The 17302-nt window shown below is 46.6% G+C and overlaps 1 protein-coding gene across 2 annotated transcripts in view; it reads right to left on the bottom strand.

The window, feature by feature from the left end:
- Positions 1-15700, bottom strand: part of TBC1D15 (TBC1 domain family member 15) — a 78414-nt gene extending 62714 nt beyond the window's left edge. For both annotated transcript variants that reach the window (XM_006121546.4, XM_006121545.4), the window contains exon 1: positions 15497-15700. Coding sequence is in view for 1 of the 2 variants with exons in the window: in XM_006121545.4 (XP_006121607.1) it covers positions 15497-15520 (24 nt within the window). In the remaining variant the exon portion in view is untranslated. The remainder of the gene's footprint in view (positions 1-15496) is intronic.
- Positions 15701-17302: the final 1602 nt, after the last annotated feature.

The raw sequence follows: 17302 nt of genomic DNA, 5'->3' as shown, positions 1-17302 counted from the left end.
AACCCGGGCAAGACACTAGCCATTCTTGGGGCTCCCTGTCCCCTCTAATCCTCCTTGTGCTGGGCCACACCTGCTCCTGAGGGTCCCTGCTCCCATCCCCCATGGGGCAGCAGTCTCTCCCATTGCTTTCTACCCCCAGGTCACTAGCCCTGTGGGCTGCTTCCTGCCAGACTGGCTCTACTCCCAGCCACTCTCAACGTTTGCGGCCAGGACTCTCTGGCCTAGCAACAGATGTGGTCCTCCTGGACCATGGATGTTACCAGACCACAGAATCTGGGACGAAAGAGGTTTAACCTGTATACTGTTTTACAGATATACTTTTTGATAAAGCACACTTTTCCTCTCAAGTTAATAGGATTTTAATTCCTACTTCTTTTATGACTAACATGGTACATACTGTCCCTGAAATAAAAACTAGGGATGTAAAAGAGTAGTCAAACAGTGGACTACTCGCATTCTTCCCCCTCTCCCGTCCCCCCGCTGTTGCTGCCTCTATATCAATCGGATGTAAGCAGTGCGGCGGGGGGAGGAGGGGTGGGAGACGGACAGGAGAAGCAGATGTGCTGCAGGGAACCCGGCATGAGCAAGGACTGAAGCAATCCATGCTCACACCAGGTTCCCCACTGAGCCTCTGCCTTTGAAATGTAGCAAAAGTTGCCAGCAGTGGGGATAATGAGCCTCGCCCCCCAACTCATCAACTACTCAATTAGCTGGTTAATCGAAAATTTAACATCCCTAATAAAAACCTGTGATGAAAATGCAGAAGTAGTAACAGAACTGTTTTCTTTTTGAGTATGACTCTTGGATAGCAAAGAAACATCTGAAACAACATGATACCTGTAAGGAGAAACTATGGGCTCATCTAGACTACATCCCTCTTTTGAAAGAGGGATGTAAATGAGCCCGATTGAAAGTGCAAATGAAGCGAGGATTAAATATCCCGCACTTCATTTGCATGATCGTGTCCCAGCTGTATTTCGAAAGTGAAACTGTAGTCTAGGCACAGTTCTTTCAAAAAAAAAAAAAAACACACCATTGACATTCTTTGGAAAACGGGTTTTTGCAAAAGAACCACATCTAGACTGCAGTTTCACTTTCAAAATACCGCTGGGACACAATCATGCAAATGAAGCACGGGATTATTTAAATCCTCGCTTCATTTGCACTTTCAATTGGGCTCATTTACATCCCTCTTTTGAAAGAGGGATGTAGTCTAGACAAGCCCTAAATGAAAGCAAAGAGTAATACTACTTGAAAATGAAGTAAAAAGGAAGAGAAGATGGGCTGGGATTGATATGAAGATGATGTAAGATATCCATCAATATCCAGGAGGAAGATCTCACAAGCAAGAAATTCCTGTTTGGAATAATAACAAAGATATCAGCTTTGAATTAATTTTGGATAATGAACTACAGAGTAAAACTACTGAAGAGCTGGCTAGTAATGATCCAGTAACATGGAGATGGCTAACAAGTACAAACATTTGTACCCATCAAATGGAGTTTCTAAGAATTCAGCCTCTTTTCCATGAGATTCCTGTAACCATGGTTTTCCAGTAAATATTTCTGAGGACTTTGCTGAAAGAAAAAACTTGTCCAAAAATTGGTCTGCGTGGAATCTGTGCACTCAACTGTTTGACTTTCCCTGCTGTCTTTTTGACGGATGCAATGAACAGCAACAAAAGTAACAGTGCTTGGTAAATCTGATGATGAACTCAAAAGTAATTGGAGTGCATAATATGAACGGCTTGAAAGCCACGAGCATATTTCTGTGCATTTCTCACTACACTTTGGCTGGAAAAAAGTATGAAGAACCACACTGAAACTGAGGTTCTCTTCTAAACAAGTTGAGGAAAAAACCACAAAATGATATGAAATTTTGAAAAAATTCTTTGATGCCACATTGGTTTTAGCTGAATGATTTCATTTTACAGATCTAACAAAACAGGGGACCCAAGGAACAGCCTTTTGTACTTTACAATTGCTTGAACTATCAGAACTTGATAAAAGAGAACTAAAAACAAGTCCTTGACATGTTATCCAAAACCTACAGAAGGCATTCTATGATGACATGACTGTTGACTGAAAACCGGATGCTTCCTACAGAGAGCACGGTATTTTTCATTGTGTGATACACTCAAGATAATGCATGGGAAATTAAATAGTGTTTTCTGACATCTGAGGACTACAAAGGAAAAAAATAAAAAAAAAATTGCAAAGCCAATATACAGAATACTTGAAAAGACCTTCAAATCCATAGAGGTCAAGGATATGACAATGTTAAACGCGGCTGGAATTTGTGAAAGAGCACAGAGTAATTTTTTACAGAAGACTCTTCAGGCAATCTATTCATCAAATAATACACCCATCAAATACACACATCAAATAATACAAATAAGATTTGTTTGGAAACAAACTCTGTACTTGTTCATTTCCAGCCCTGCCTGATGAAAAGTTCAACAGAAAGCTGCAAATATTTAGTGCAGGAATGGGGAACCTTTTTTGTGTCGGAGGACACTAAACCACAGAGATATCAGTCACAGGCCACACACAAGTGAGAAGCCAAAAAAACCCAAAAAACAACTGTGTGCACACACACACAGGCGGTGTCTAGACTGCAGGGTTTTTTTGAAAAAAGTAGCCTTTTTTCAAAAAAACTTCACCTGCGTCTAGACTACAGCTGTGTTCTTTCAAAATTAAATCGAAAGAACGCGGCTTTTCTTTCAATGATGGTAATCCTCATTTCACGAGGAATAACGCCGTTTTTCGAAAGTGTTCTTTCGAAAAAAGGCGTTCTTGAATGCAAACAGGGCTTTTTCGAAACAGAGCATCCAGACTGCCTGGGTGCTCTCTTTCGAAAAAGCGGCTCACTTTTTCGAAAGAAGAGGTTGCAGTCTAGACGCTCTCTTTCGAAAAAGGCATCTTGAGTGGCATAATACAGTTCTTCTAGACCAGTGGCGTGCAACCTTTTTTGATCTGCGACCATCGTGCCAGCCAGATATAGGTGCTGCACTACAGGAGCCGCCAACTGCTGGGCCCAGCCACTGACCAACTGGATCTAAGAGCCCCACCATGCGGCCATGCCCAACCCCCAGCAGGCCAGATCGAAGCACCGTGCCATGTAGCCACCAATGGCCGGGCCCATCCCCCAGCTGGCCGGATCTAAGTGCCACGATCCCCGGCAAGACATCTGCGACCCCATTGGGGGTTGCAATCCACGGGTTACACACCACTGTTCTAGACCACCGCTGAACCTAGTCAGCAGGCACTCATTGAAAATGCATGCCATCATCTGTGTTGCAGCACAGTTGTAAAAAGGGCTGCATGAAGGCTCCAGAGATATTGATTGTCTGCACAGAGACCTGGCACAGTCTGAACCTATTCAACAAGGACCAATGATGACAGTTAAAACCAGGCAGACATATTGTGGGGTTGGTAATAAGAGACTGGCTGGGTATTTTAACTGAAATCCATTGCTCTCAGAATGTTTGCACCCCAACAGCCTAACATGGCAGATGAGACCATAACAGGGATGTTAAAAAGCATTTATTCAGGTAAATGTGTAACCACTGAAAAAATTCAGCGGTTACATGTTTATATGCAGGAGCACTACTACCTCTGTATCTGACACAGAGGCGCAATGCAGGAGAGAGGGGGGCAGGCAGCTCCGCAAGAGCCGATGCCCACGGGCAACCTGCTTAAAAGCTCCCACCTGCCCCCTCCCCTTGCGCTGCCGCCTCTGATACAGAGGAAGTAGCGCAGGGTGGTGGGGTCCCCCACATGTAACCATGAAGGTTAAGCAATGAGCCCAGGCACATCGGTTAACAGTTTATACAACTACTATCACATTCCTACACCATAATGGGTGACATGATGGCAAATGTGTAGCTGGCAATTTTTAAAAGATAATTGTACAGCAGCAGGTTTAGGTCAGCATGTACTTTTTTTCCATAACCTGCCAGTGGCAGCCTTTCATTTGATATGAGGAGGAGCAATATTGCTCAGAACTGGAAGCCATCAGATGAAATCGGACACGAGGTACCAGAGATGATGCACATGGCGGTCTACAACTGCATATCCACTAATTTCATGTGTGATAATAGACTCCATACTAGTGCACAATATTCTGCCACTAAATACGAGGTAGCAAGAACTGACATCTGTGGGCCTGGAGTACCCCAGGACAAGCCTGCCAGTTTGCTAAGAAGACTGTATCTGACTAAGATCCTGGAACACACCAGTCACTTTCTGAACAGCAAATTAACATTTTTAAAAAGCCTAAAAAATATTATAATTTAACTATAATTATCAATATATGATAATTAGTGAGTTTACTAGTTATGCTATATTGTACTGAAACAGAAGTAGGACAACTGATTGTACTAAGGCTAAACTACATAACTTACAAGCAGAATAAAACAGAGGAAAATGTTTCCCTCATTAATATTCCAAGAATGGAAACCATCCACTAACTGTCCATTTTTTTTCCATATCTGATGCTCTTCTCCTTTAATTCTCGGATGGCTCAAATTATGAATATGAATATATGCTAAAAAAAGCCACCATATAAACACCATCTTTCCTTTCTTTCTTTTTGAACCATGGGGCTTATTACAAAAAACATACCACTAGGGCAATTTCTTTTCTTTTTTTTTATCATCATCAGAAAGGAGGTGATAAAGAAGTAATTATATAGATCATGATAAAAGTACAATTAGCTTAGCAAAACATTGTGAATGCTGTCTATGCCCTGAAAATGTACTTATGTATTGAAGATACTCAGGATATGTGTACACTAAAAGTTAATCTATAGTAGGTCAACTTACAGCCACACATCCACATTTCCTTGGGTCAGTGGTGTATGTCCTCACCAGGAACAAGTCCTGGGCAACCTTCTTGTCAATTTCATGACTCTGTTAGAGAAAGCTAGTGCATATAAGTAACATACTGCATCACCCTAATTACACAACAGTAGCAGGACAAAGCTGTGGTGTAGATACTGACAAATAGGTCAACATAAGCTACCGTATATTAATCTAACTATGTAGTGCAGACTATGCCTTAGAAATGTTTAAGTACTAACAAAACATTTACTAGTGTTATATTTCAACCAGTTGGAATAGTTGCAACTTTAACCATGAGTCTATTACAAAAACTGTTTAGTTCTAATGACGCCAAAACAAAGAGCAGCCTCTGTCTGACCCCCATGGACAAGGGCAGCCGGCTGTTTTTTAAACTGGCTCCCCTTACAGACTGACTCCCATGTGCCACACTGTGCTGCTGCCCCGGATAGAGAGGCAGCAGGTTAGGGTGACGAGGCTCCCCACTGCCAGCACCATTTCTGGGGACTATTGAATAGTTGTGTAACCACTAAAATTTGATGCTATTACATGACTATTCAATTACACTCTAACACCCCTAGTTCTTTAGCAGCTTTGGGCTTAGGAAGAACTGAGGCTGAAGATTCAGGATAAAAGCAGTGCCAACATTTTGGAACCTGGTATTGCCAACCATAAGCACTCAAAAAACAGCAATCAGGCCCCTAAAAAAATCATGAGACTACTTAGAATTCAGAAGCTTTTAAAAAAGCTGAGTCGTGATGTGTCTTCTTCCTCTGGAGCATTTAGGGTTAATGTCTTCAAGCTCTCTCACAGCAATGAAGAGAACTGGAAAAGTCAGCTTTTTCCTTTTTTTAAGTGGAATTTGCATTACATTCCAGGAGTTGGGCTTCAAGTAAAAAGCCATCAAATATTGACAAGTTTATGATAAGCTTGCCAGAGTTGGAAAGTGTCTCGCGATATTAGAATAGGTGTTACAGCTATCTGATTATACGATAACAGTGGTATTTAAACTGAAATACAAGTGTCTCAAGCATAAAAAGGTTAAAAGCCTCAGGGAATAAGACAAATTTTACTGTGAGTTCTGCAATGAATACAAAATGCAATTAAGAATATTCAGAAACTTTGGAATTATGAGTAAAAAAGAGTTATACTTTATCTCTTCGGCTCAATGAAAAAGTAATTGAAGTCTTGTCTATACTTAAAAGGATTTACCAGTTCAGACATACGATATAGCTTAAACCAGCTTCCTGAATATAATAAACTATACTATCAAAAAGACTTTTTGCCTGCATAGCTTTTGCTGGCATAGCTATGTCAGTCAAAAACGTGAAAGAGAAAAAATATCACATTCCTAATAGGTATAACTACACTGGTAAAAACATTCTAATTTAGACAAGACTAAAGAAGAACCCTATGCAGTCACAGGTCTCTCCTCACAGCACCTTATGAGGATTTGTCTACACTAGCAACCTATGTTTGTATAATTACACCACTTATGGGTGTGAAAAATTTACACCCTGGAGTGATGCAGTTATGCCAACCTGAATTCTAGGGTTAGACAGCACTATGACAATGGGACTGCTTCTTGGGAAAGTAAAGTATGCTGACAGAAGAATTCCTCCAACTGGTGTAGACAACATTTTAACTATAAAGAAGCACTATATGAATCCTTCTGTTAAATGGTGCCTTAGACCGGGGGGTGGGGGGGGTGTTCTCAAACTCCTGGTCCACAGGCCATCTACAGCCCAAGCATTTCCTAAAGCCGGCTTGCAAAATATTTTGAAAAAGTTATTTAATCAGGGCCATGCAACTGCCAGCCTGGGGGGACAAGGAGCACCCAGGGACCCACCTGTGCACATGGCTCCCAATAGCACCCAGGGCCTCAGTGCACATAGTCCCAGGGCCAAGGGCACTGCTCTGTCCCGGAGGCCACAGGTAGCTGCCTCCACTGCAATGCAAACAGCACTGGCCAGGAAGCTGCTTGAGCTAATGTGCTTCTGCAGCCAGTGGGGCAGAGCTGGTGGGTTTCGCTTTCAGTCACCCCTGGCTGTGGTGGGGAATCCCAGTGTGAGAATGTGGATGTTAGCAGAGAGGGGGCAGGATCTCAATGCAAGAGTGCAGATGTTAGTGGGGGGCCATCCCAACATGAAGACATGGGAGTTTCAGGGTGAGGACCCAGTTGTATGTCTTTTGTAGGATCCTGGTCTCTCTCTGGGCTCCTGGACAAAGGGGGAAACTGTCAACTTGCATGTACTGTATGGCCAATCCCAAGAATTCAAAACTTATCCTCCAAAAATAGAATGGCTTCTTGAAATCACAAACAAAAATCCCTAAGTATATTTTTAGATTTGCCATCTGGTGTTAAACATCTTTGGATGAACTTGGGGCACACTGTCTAGATTTTCTCCACAAACCATGAGATCTAAAGGTAGTGGGGTGTTGTTGTTCTTTTGTTTGTTCGGTTGTTTTTAAGAAAAAAAAGGCTGTGATTCTCTTCAAATACTATACTCCAAACAAATACAATCTACTAAGTCAGAGCAGTCACAGTTGATAATAGTGCATAAGGCATCACGTAGTGAAGTTCCCAGATCCAGCTTAATTCTAGTAACCATGGCTGGGGCTTTCCAGAAAAAAAAAAAAGCCCTAATTATCAGGAGGCTTGTGATCAAATTAGGAGAGTTGGCATCAATGATACCTAGTCAGTTTACAAAATGAATTGTTAATTTCACAGCTTACACCTATGGAAGGGATAGCTCTGCACACACCTTCCCCACACCACAGGATGTGCAGGCAGAGGCATAAAGTAGGGATGTTAGTGTGTAGCTGGTTATACAATTAACCAATAAGCTTGGGTTTATTAGTTAATCCTAATGACTACATGTCCCTCCCCTCCTCCCCCTAGTTGCTGCCTCTGTATCAGGCAGGAGCCGGTACTTGTAGGAAGCAGCTTTCAAGCCAGCTCCCCACATATTTCAGCTCCCATGGAGCAACCTGCCCCTCTCACTGCTTCCTCTTTATCCTACCTTCCCCCAACCCGAGTGCAAACTTGTAACCACTAAAAAAAAATCCAGTGGTTACAAGTTTACATAAATACATGATAGTTAACAGCCCTAACATGCAGTAGCAGCCTGAAGCCACTCAAGCCCTATTGCACTGCTGTTGGTAGTCGAGGAGATCCCCATCCTCCAGCAGGTTTTACCCGGGCTGGCTGGCAGCACTGGGAGACACACAGGGATGCAGAGATAGGTACTTGCAGGCACAGAAAAAACATGGTGACTGCAATGAAGGACAGAGAACTGACACCATGTTTTAAGGTAGATGGTCACTATTTTTAAAAGAAACTGAATAATGAACCATTACTGAAAAAAAATAAATTAATACTCCAAATTGCCCATGAACATAATAATATAATAATTGTACAAGAAACAAATAAGGCTGTTCAAGGGTCTTATGGGAGGTGTGGCAACAGCAAAGAATCCTACCAAAGGGAGCAGAATAAACTATAGCAAAAGCCTAGCTGACATGTACATCATGGAACATGATTTATACCAGTGGTCCCCAACCTTTAGAAGCTCCCGGGCGCTCGGGGGTGCAGCCACTCACGCGCCGGGCGCCCGGGGGCGATGCCACACATCCTGGGGCACGCCAGGGGCAGGGATGCCCTTGCACCCGGCGCCGGCATGTGACCCGGGGCTGGGGCCACCCGAGTGTCACGCGCCTGGGGCCGGCGCCTCCAGTGCGCCGCGGCCGGCCCAGGTTGTCGGCAGGTGCGCACAAATGCCTCGGCGGGCACCATGGCACCCGCGGGCATCGCATTGGGGACCACTGATTTATACAATAGAGGCAATATATGAAGCAGAAAACAGAGCCACAGAAAAAATGACTACTGCTCAGATGTTATCCTTACAACCGGTAAAGAGACACAAACAGAAGGAAGGGGAAGGAGAGCACTTGCCTCAACTGCCAGAAAAACTCCAATAATAAGCATCAAGAAATATGTTCATCAGGAGCAATGTTTGGTCAAAAGGCAGGACCATTACAAATAGGACCCAGAAAGTAAACCTGACTTGGGCAAACTGTAAAAAGTGAACACCCAATGAGGGAAAAATGAGTTAGGCTCTCAAGAAGGGACTGTAACAGAAATAAAAGTTCAAGTAAAAGAATTAGGACCTAGGATAACTCAGGAAACAAAGGAGAATTAATTTTAGTTTAGTTAATAAGAATTTGCAGTAAGCATGTATTTGTGCAAAATCTGAGATATTTATTAACATGGAGGGTTTGAGACTAACAGAATTTTTTATATGATGAACAAGATTTTCAATAGTCCTCATATTTGATTTGTCTTTGTGGGAGCTCAAGACTGAACTGCTTTAAGGGAACTCTATTTCTGGCTTCTGGATAACTAGTAAGGTGTTGCAGACATAGGCACCATTCCATGGGTGCTCCAGGGCTGGAGCACACATGGAAAAAAAATTAGTGGATGATTAGCAACCAACAGCAGCCACATTCCCCTTCTTCCTCCAGAGCCTCCTATCTACTGGCAACCCTGCTGATCAGCTTTTCCCCTTCTCTCCTAGAATCTCTTAAATGCCACAAACACATGCCCCAATACATCTCGGAAGCTCAGTGGAGGGGGTGGGAAGAGGGTGGTTAGGCATGGAGCGTGGAGAAGGGGTGGAATGGGGGCAAGGCTAAGAACAGATTAAGAATGATGGGGGCATAGGGAAGGAGTGGACTCAGGACAAACCTGGGTAGAGGGTGTGGGTTGAGCATCCCACCAGGTAGAGAGGAAATCAGCACCTATGAGCGTACAAGCAGTTTTGTTGCAGGCTTGGTAAATCTAAGTATTAGAACAACATCTAGTTTGGGGGAGTGTTCACCCCATTCTTTGCAGTTTGCCCTATTTGAGTACTCTCAGTCTGTCAACTCTGAGGCTGTCTACACTACACTTTTTTTGGGAAAAGGTATGCAAATTGCACTCCGCAATTTGTGTACCTGTTTCTGATAGTTTTTTCAGAAGAAGTTTTTCTGAAATTTGACCTGTCTACACTGGGCCAAATTTCGGAAAAACCTCCTCTTTTGGAAGAGCCCTTCTTCCTCATGAAAAAAGAGCAGACGCATTCCCTGAATGCCTGGTATCCCGGAAAAAAGCTCCATAGTCTAGACATAGCCTCAGACCAGTCACACATGGCTATACTGATGTAGCTGCTGTGGCACAAACCCTGAGGGGAAATGATCTGCACTAGCATAAACCATGACTTACATCCATGGACATTTACCACAATATACAGAATTCCTTGGCAGGAAAAGAAGGTTCTCTTTCGGGATGTTAGATAGCGTGTAGTTGAATAGTTGTGTAACCGCATCAAATTTTAGTAGTTACATGACTATTCAACAGACTCCGGAGACAGCAGCCAATGTGCTCCTGGCCCCACTACTAGAGAGTGCCCTGCCACTCCACACTGTTGCTTCTCTATCAGAGTCAGCAGCGCAGGGTGGCAAACAGGAGCTGGTCAGAGAGGGGAGCCGGTTTAAAAAAGCTCCTCTCGGACAAAGGCTCCTTCTGTAGAGAGGTCTCTGTCTGCAGGTAGCATGGACCCCCCACCCATGGACAGGGGCTGCTGCCACAGAGCAGCCTCTGTCCACAGCAGGCCCAAGCTCACCATGCACAGAGGATGTGTCATGGGATGCCGGAGCAACCTTTGTCCATGGGGAGCTCAGACCCTCTGCGGACAGAAGCTGATGCTGTGGAGCAACCTCTGTCAACAGTGAGCCTGGGCCTGCCACAGACAGTCCACTTCACAGCAGCCTCCCCTACCACCACCATCCTGCACTGCTGTATTTAAGCTGCATGCTCCCAGCTAGTTCCTGCCTGCCCATCTCCCCCACTGCCTCTGTGGGTCCATGGCACCAGCACACTTAAATGCCAGCTCCCACACTTTATCAATTCCTGCCTATCAGAGGCAGCAATGCGGGGATGGGAGGGACAGGCAAATCCAGGCTTGTGGGGAGTTGGCTACAGGCACTGATACAGAGGCAGCAAGGGCGGGGGGGGGGGAAGGGGGGGAGAATGCATACAGTCAACAAGATAAACTAATAAGCATGGGCTTATTGGTTAATCATGTAGTTGTCTACAGGTTGTCATCACTAGTTTTCTTCAAGCCCACATGTCACCTTGGAGTACGCATTTACTTGGCACAATCAACACTCCACGTATTCTAGCTTGTTTATTATGACATTTGTGAGATAGAATGTGAAAAAAACCCAAGTGAATTATGCGAAGAATATATGCACCTTACCTACTCTTGTGAAATGAAGTATCCTTCAACATTCATATATTTTGAAAGAAATTATTTAAAAAACAGTAGTTAAGCCAAAAGACTATCCTTTTAAGATAAAAATTACCTATGGGATCCACAAATAGGTTTTGATCTGTCATGGCTTCCAGATATGAAAAAAGAAAACACTTGTGTATTGTATAACACCAGCTTCTACTTTTCTCATCATTATAGAATCCCACACTAGTATTGTTCCAATTTCCATTTCAATTTGCATTGCTGAACTATTGAGAATAAGGTACCAATTCCCCGATTAAGGAAAGAAGAGTGATGGGGATTCCAAAGGAACAAGCAGACACCTAGTAATGAAGAATGAAACTGAACTAATGTTGATCATCCAATAAATTACTGGCCTGAAATAGACAATCTAAAATTTGACCTAAAATTTAGTTTTTTTAAAAACTACCAAAGACATTTTTCCAATGACTAGTGTTACTTCAAAACAGCTATTTCCTGTAGCCTTTGAAACAAACATTGCTACTCTAGAAATCTGAAAGTTATACAGATTAAAAACAAAAAATTTATTTTTGTTCTATTCACGAGAAATGCAAAAAAAAATTCAGTAACAAGTTAACAGGTTTTTTAAAAATTCAAGTATAACATTAAAGAAATTTATTTGCAAAATATTTCTAAATAGATAAATAATTCTGGTTGAACTGGCAGGTCACATTCAACTTTCAACTAAAAATGAGAAATGGCCTCCTACATTAGTTTTTGTATTCTCTCTCAAACATCAAGACAGCAATCTACTACTTAGTGCTCTCTACTAAATTCTTCCTCTAACTCCACTCAGCTAGGTGTAGGAGTCTTAAATGCCCTCTAAAAAGGGTACACTTGGATAATTATATGTGTTCTCTTGCGTTAAGACCAGCATCACTGAAACTGCAATGTACTTACTCTTTCAAGGAGACTGAAGTAGAACACCATTCTTTATTTTCAGACTTTGGTGAGCTGTTGGGCAAACAGGATACTGGGCTAAATGGACCTTTGGTCTGACCCAGTATGGCTGTTCTTATGTACCAGTGCGCTTCACACCAAGGATTTTCACTCGGGTACATACCCAAGCTACTGATTCTCAAGGGTGACACATACAAACATAACTTGGGAAATTTTTTTAAAGCAATTCATTCTGAATACAAAGAATTGTGATAAGCAGAATTACTTGTTAGGCAATAAAAATACTAGGGCAATAAAAATACACCCGCCCATACCTTCTGGTGTACGCCACTCCCTCCAGAGATTGCACCTTCTCCCCTTCCTTACAACCCCCAAACTTCCTCACCGAGCCTGCCCATCCTCCTATCCCCTGCTATAGCCCAGAGCCTGCACCCAGAACACAAACTCCCTCCCAGAACCCAAACCCAGAGCCACAGGGGTTCTTAGAGGGAGTTTGGTGGGCCCTATGGCAGCTGCCTCAATCATCCTAAATGGGTGATCCTTACTGGATCCGGGTAACTGGTGGGGGCTGGAGCAGCTTCCTGCCTTCCATGGGTAGGGGGCTGCTCCAGTCCCACAGTGGGCCCATTGCAAACAGGGGGGAGTCTGTGTGCCCCACAGGTATGGGCTGCTCCACTGGAGGCTGGGAGCAAGCAGAGTAAACCCTAGTCCCAGGACTGGGATTTGGGCACAAGTGGCAGATGGCTGGAAGCCAGTAGCCAGACCCAGCATGGGGTTGGGGTCTGCTACAGCTGGCTGGAGCAGTCCCTAGCTCAGACCCCACTTAGTTAGTTAAATGTTAGGATGATCCAACATTTAACTGGTTGACTAACTGATTAACCAGAATTTTATATCCCTAGTGATGAGGCCTGCTGCCACGCCCTGCCAGGCATGCACGCGCACACACACACACAAACAAACCTTCAGCTCAGGTTGCTTGGGGGAGAAGGCTTCTGAACTGGTTTGGGACTTCAAGGAAAGAGCAGAGCCTTGGGGTGGGAGGATTGTCCTGGGGCACTGGGGGCAGTTTTCCCAGGACATTTGCCAGCCCCTGGATGACCCTGCCTGAACACCTTGCAAACCCAAATTCCCTCTCAGAGACTTGAGGGAAGCAGGGGAAGAGCTTGATTGGAGAACGGGTGTGGGGTCAGGACATACTGGGCACCACCAAATTTTTGCAAACATGCCGCACCTGTTTGCAACAATGGCATACAGTTTATCCAGGCAGGAAAATTGGCAACTGTAACCCATATTTTTGTGTGTATTTGCCTTTCCTACAGAATCTAAGGTTTTTGCAGGTAAAAGTGGGATAAAAATAAATGAAATGATGTGGGAGATTAATAAAATAGTTCTATGCAGAGCTCTACCATGAATCAAAGGCTTAATGAATGCACCTAATGAGTGCTCATTTAACCTTTGACTCATGGTAGAGCCCTGCATATATTGAATTATTAGATTTATCTTAAACTATGTTCTATTTACAGACCACACAACATCCTAAAGCAGGAGTCAGCAATCTACGTCTCGCAACAGAATCAAATATGGCTCTTTTGGCAGATGATGGGCTAAGTTCCCTGTAGGGGTGCACACAAAAAATTTCCCCACGGGTGCACACAAAAAATTTTAATCCTGTCCATTTCCTCACACAGCAGCTGTCACCCTCCCTGGATATGGAAAGTAAGCTGTTGCTGCTGGTGGGCTTGGTGGGAGAGTGGGGGGCCAAGGCCACGTGATGGCTGCTCGGCTGCTCCCAGGGCAGGGCTGCATGGCACACAGTTGCCCCATGTGCTGGGGCTAGAGCTACGGAAGGACTGGTGCCAAGGCCACATAGCTGCTGCCCCAGGGGCTGGGGACAGCCGTACCACAGCCCCGGCCCCAGTGCCGGACTGAGCCATACTTGCGCCCTGGGCAGTAGGTGCACAGCGCGTGCACGGCCCATCCTCTGGGCACACAGCGCCCCTTACCATTTCAATCAGGTGCCCCCCATAGGTTGGCGCCCCGGGAAGTTGCCTGGCTAGCCCCCTCTTAATCTGGCCCTGACAGTCCCAGGAGCTGCTACAGTCCCCACTTCAGGAACAGCTGGGCAGCCATCATGCAGCCCTGGCCCCAGCTCCAGCTCAGGGGAAAGGTTCAATGGCTCCAGTGTCTCCCTCCTGCCTTCCCGGGGGTTCTGTGGAGAGTCGCTTCCCACCGCCCCACACCACAGGGCTGGTGGGAACCTGGCTGGTAAGTGCTCGGGTTCCTTGAGGTCTGCAAAGGACAAGGGCACCCTGCGGGGAGCACATGTGCCCAGCTGGGCCCCAGCACGGTGGTAAGGTCAAACCTGTAGTTCTGTCTCCTCCTCCCCCCCACCCCCCAGGCCCTGTAGCGGCCCAGCCCCATCTCTCAGCAGTGCTCTCCAGAGCCTTATCTCCTCTGCCCACTCTTTTCCTTTTCTCTCCTTTGTGTCACCTCCGCTCTGTTGCCACCTGGGGGGGTCCCATGATTCCCTGCAAGTCCGTTTGTGGCTGCAGAGCACTGGCCAAAGGGAGTCTAAGTAAAGAGTTTCATTTATACTACTATCAATCATCATGTCAATTATCAAGAATATTAAGCTGTGTATTTTCAGGCACGGCCATTCTGATACGGCTTTTTGTTGACCACTGTTCTGAACTGTGATGCAGTTTGGCTCTTTGGTGTGGAAAGGTTGCCGATCCCTGTCCAAAAGTGTGGAAAGATAGATACATTCGCTGCACTCCAGCCAAAGCCTGGCAAGAAGGCTGCTGCACACCAGGCCAAGGACAACGGGACAGCTCCACTGCTTCACCAAAGCGCTGGGCTGGCCGGCGGCCGGGCGTTCTCCAGCGACGCACGCCCCGCCGAGTGGAGCGGAGCTGCCTCAGCCAGACTAAGGCAGAGCCGACCAACAACCCGCCGCCCCCAGCACCGGGGCTGCGGCACGACAGGCTGGTGGGAACGGGCAGCACGACGCCGCTTCGCCGGGCCAGGCACCCGATGTCACCAGCTCCCTGGGAGGGGCGAAGGCGGCCGCTGCCTGTCACCGAGCGCCTCCCTTCCCCCACTGAGGAGTCCCCCGAGAACCAGCGCAGGGATCCCATCCCCTTCTGCCCCCCGCCGCTCCACGGGGACACTCGGCGCCAGGGCCTGAGGGGCCCCCTCCCCAGCAGCAGAAGGGATCTCCCCTGTCCCCTGCCAGCCAGGCTACCTAGCCCTGCTCCCCCGTGCAGCCCAGCGCTCTGGGGGGCCTGGCCTCGCTCCCGCCGCCCAGGACAGACAGAGACACGCGGCAGCACCAGGGCCCGGCCGGGCCTTCCCGTCGGCACAGGCCGCGCCCGCTCAGGGCAGCGGGCGCCTCCCTACCCCCACACCCTCCGCTCGTTACCTTTCCGCAGGCAGGAGCCGCCATTTTCCCTACTAGTGTTTATGATGACGTTGCGCGCTTCACGTGCTTCCAACAGCTTCACAACAACCTCGGCCCCCCGCCTCTCGCGAGCCCCACGGCCGAGAGTGCGGCGCATGCGCTGCAGGCCGGTCGCCTCGTGGCGGCGGAGAAACCCCCAATGTGGCGGACGGTTGTCACGTGCTCGCCCTCACTCAGCAGCTGCCGGCGCGTGCTGTACCCAGCCAGGCCCTGTGGCGTCGCCCCTCCCCTACACCCCGCTACTGACCGGCCGGCCTCCAGACCTCACGTGCAAGGGTTTAACCCCCCCCCCAGGGTGTGAGGGGCCAGGGGGCGGTGCTGCTCCAGTTCCCTTCCACTGGTGCGTGGCCTGAGCTAGGCTCCTGTGTCCAAAGGGGCCTGTGTGCTGCTGTTCTTCAGGACCAGACTCAGAGGAGTAGCCATGTTAGTCTCTAAGGCTACATCTACACTGGCATGATTTTCTGAAAATGCTTTTAACGGAAAAGTTTTCCATTAAAAGCATTTTCGGAAAAGCACGTCTAGATTGGCAGGATGCTTTTGCGCAAAAGCACTTTTTGCGGAAAAGCGTCCGTGGCCAATCTAGATGCGCTTTTCTGCAAAAAAAGCCCCGATCGCCATTTTCACGATCAGGGCTTTTTTGCAGAAAACAGTACTGTGCTGTCTATACTGGGCCCTTTTGTGCAAAAGTCTTTCAGAAAAAGACTTTTGCCCGAACAGGAGCAGCACAGTATTTCCGGAAAAGCACTGACGATCTTACATGAGATCGTCAGTGCTTTTGCAGAAATTCAAGCGGCCAGTGTAGACAGCTGGCAAGTTTTTCCGCAAAAGCAGATGATTTTGCGGAAAAACTTGCCAGTCTAGACACAGCCTAGCTGTTTAAAAAGAACACACAGGAGGAGTGCACTATGGCAGACTAACACATTTGGGCTGCATAAGCTTTGGTGTGTAAAAACCACTCCGTGCAACAGACAAAGTGCTTTTTAGCCCCAAAACCTTATGCCCAAATAAATCTCCTGACTTGCAGGCTACGTCTACACTGGCCCCTTTTCCGGAAGGGGCATGTAAATTTCTCTAGTCGTCGTAGGGAAATCCGCGGGGGATTTAAATATCCCCCGCGGCATTTAAATAAAAATGTCCGCCGCTTTTTTCCGGCTTTTAAAAAAGCCGGAAAAGAGCGTCTAGACTGGCCCCGATCCTCCGGAAAAAGTGCCCTTTTCCGGAGGCTCTTATTCTTACTTCAAAGTAGGAATAAGAGCCTCCGGAAAAGGGCACTTTTTCTGGAGGATCGGGGCCAGTCTAGACGCTCTTTTCCGGCTTTTTTAAAAGCCGGAAAAAAGCGGCGGACATTTTTATTTAAATGCCGCGGGGGATATTTAAATCCCCCGCGGATTTCCCTACAACGACTCGTGAAATTTACATGCCCCTTCCGGAAGAGGGGCCAGTGTAGACGTAGCCTTCATGGTTTTTCTAAGATGATAGCTAATGGCATTCTCATTGGTTGATGTACTTCTTTGCAAGTTGGCCTGGGATATGTAAATTCCATCTATTCAGGAGCTGCCTGAGGCCAGCTGTGGCAGCTGGTGCCCCAGGCAGAAGACGCTCTCGGTGCCCCCACCTGCATGGCTGTCAATGGCCATGATGTAATCATTGGGTGCCCAGGCGCCCTGTGACGTCATCATCGGGAGCCCCGGGCCAACAGCAACGTAGGCGCATGGGCTGCCCCTGCATCTATTGCCCCACCAGTTAGGGGATCCCATTGCCTCAAGT

This window comes from Pelodiscus sinensis, chromosome 1 (genome assembly GCF_049634645.1).
Source record: "Pelodiscus sinensis isolate JC-2024 chromosome 1, ASM4963464v1, whole genome shotgun sequence".
Classification (NCBI taxonomy): Eukaryota; Metazoa; Chordata; order Testudines; family Trionychidae; genus Pelodiscus; species Pelodiscus sinensis.
Note: the sequence above shows the minus strand (reverse complement) of the source record. Positions and strands in the feature narration are given on the sequence as shown.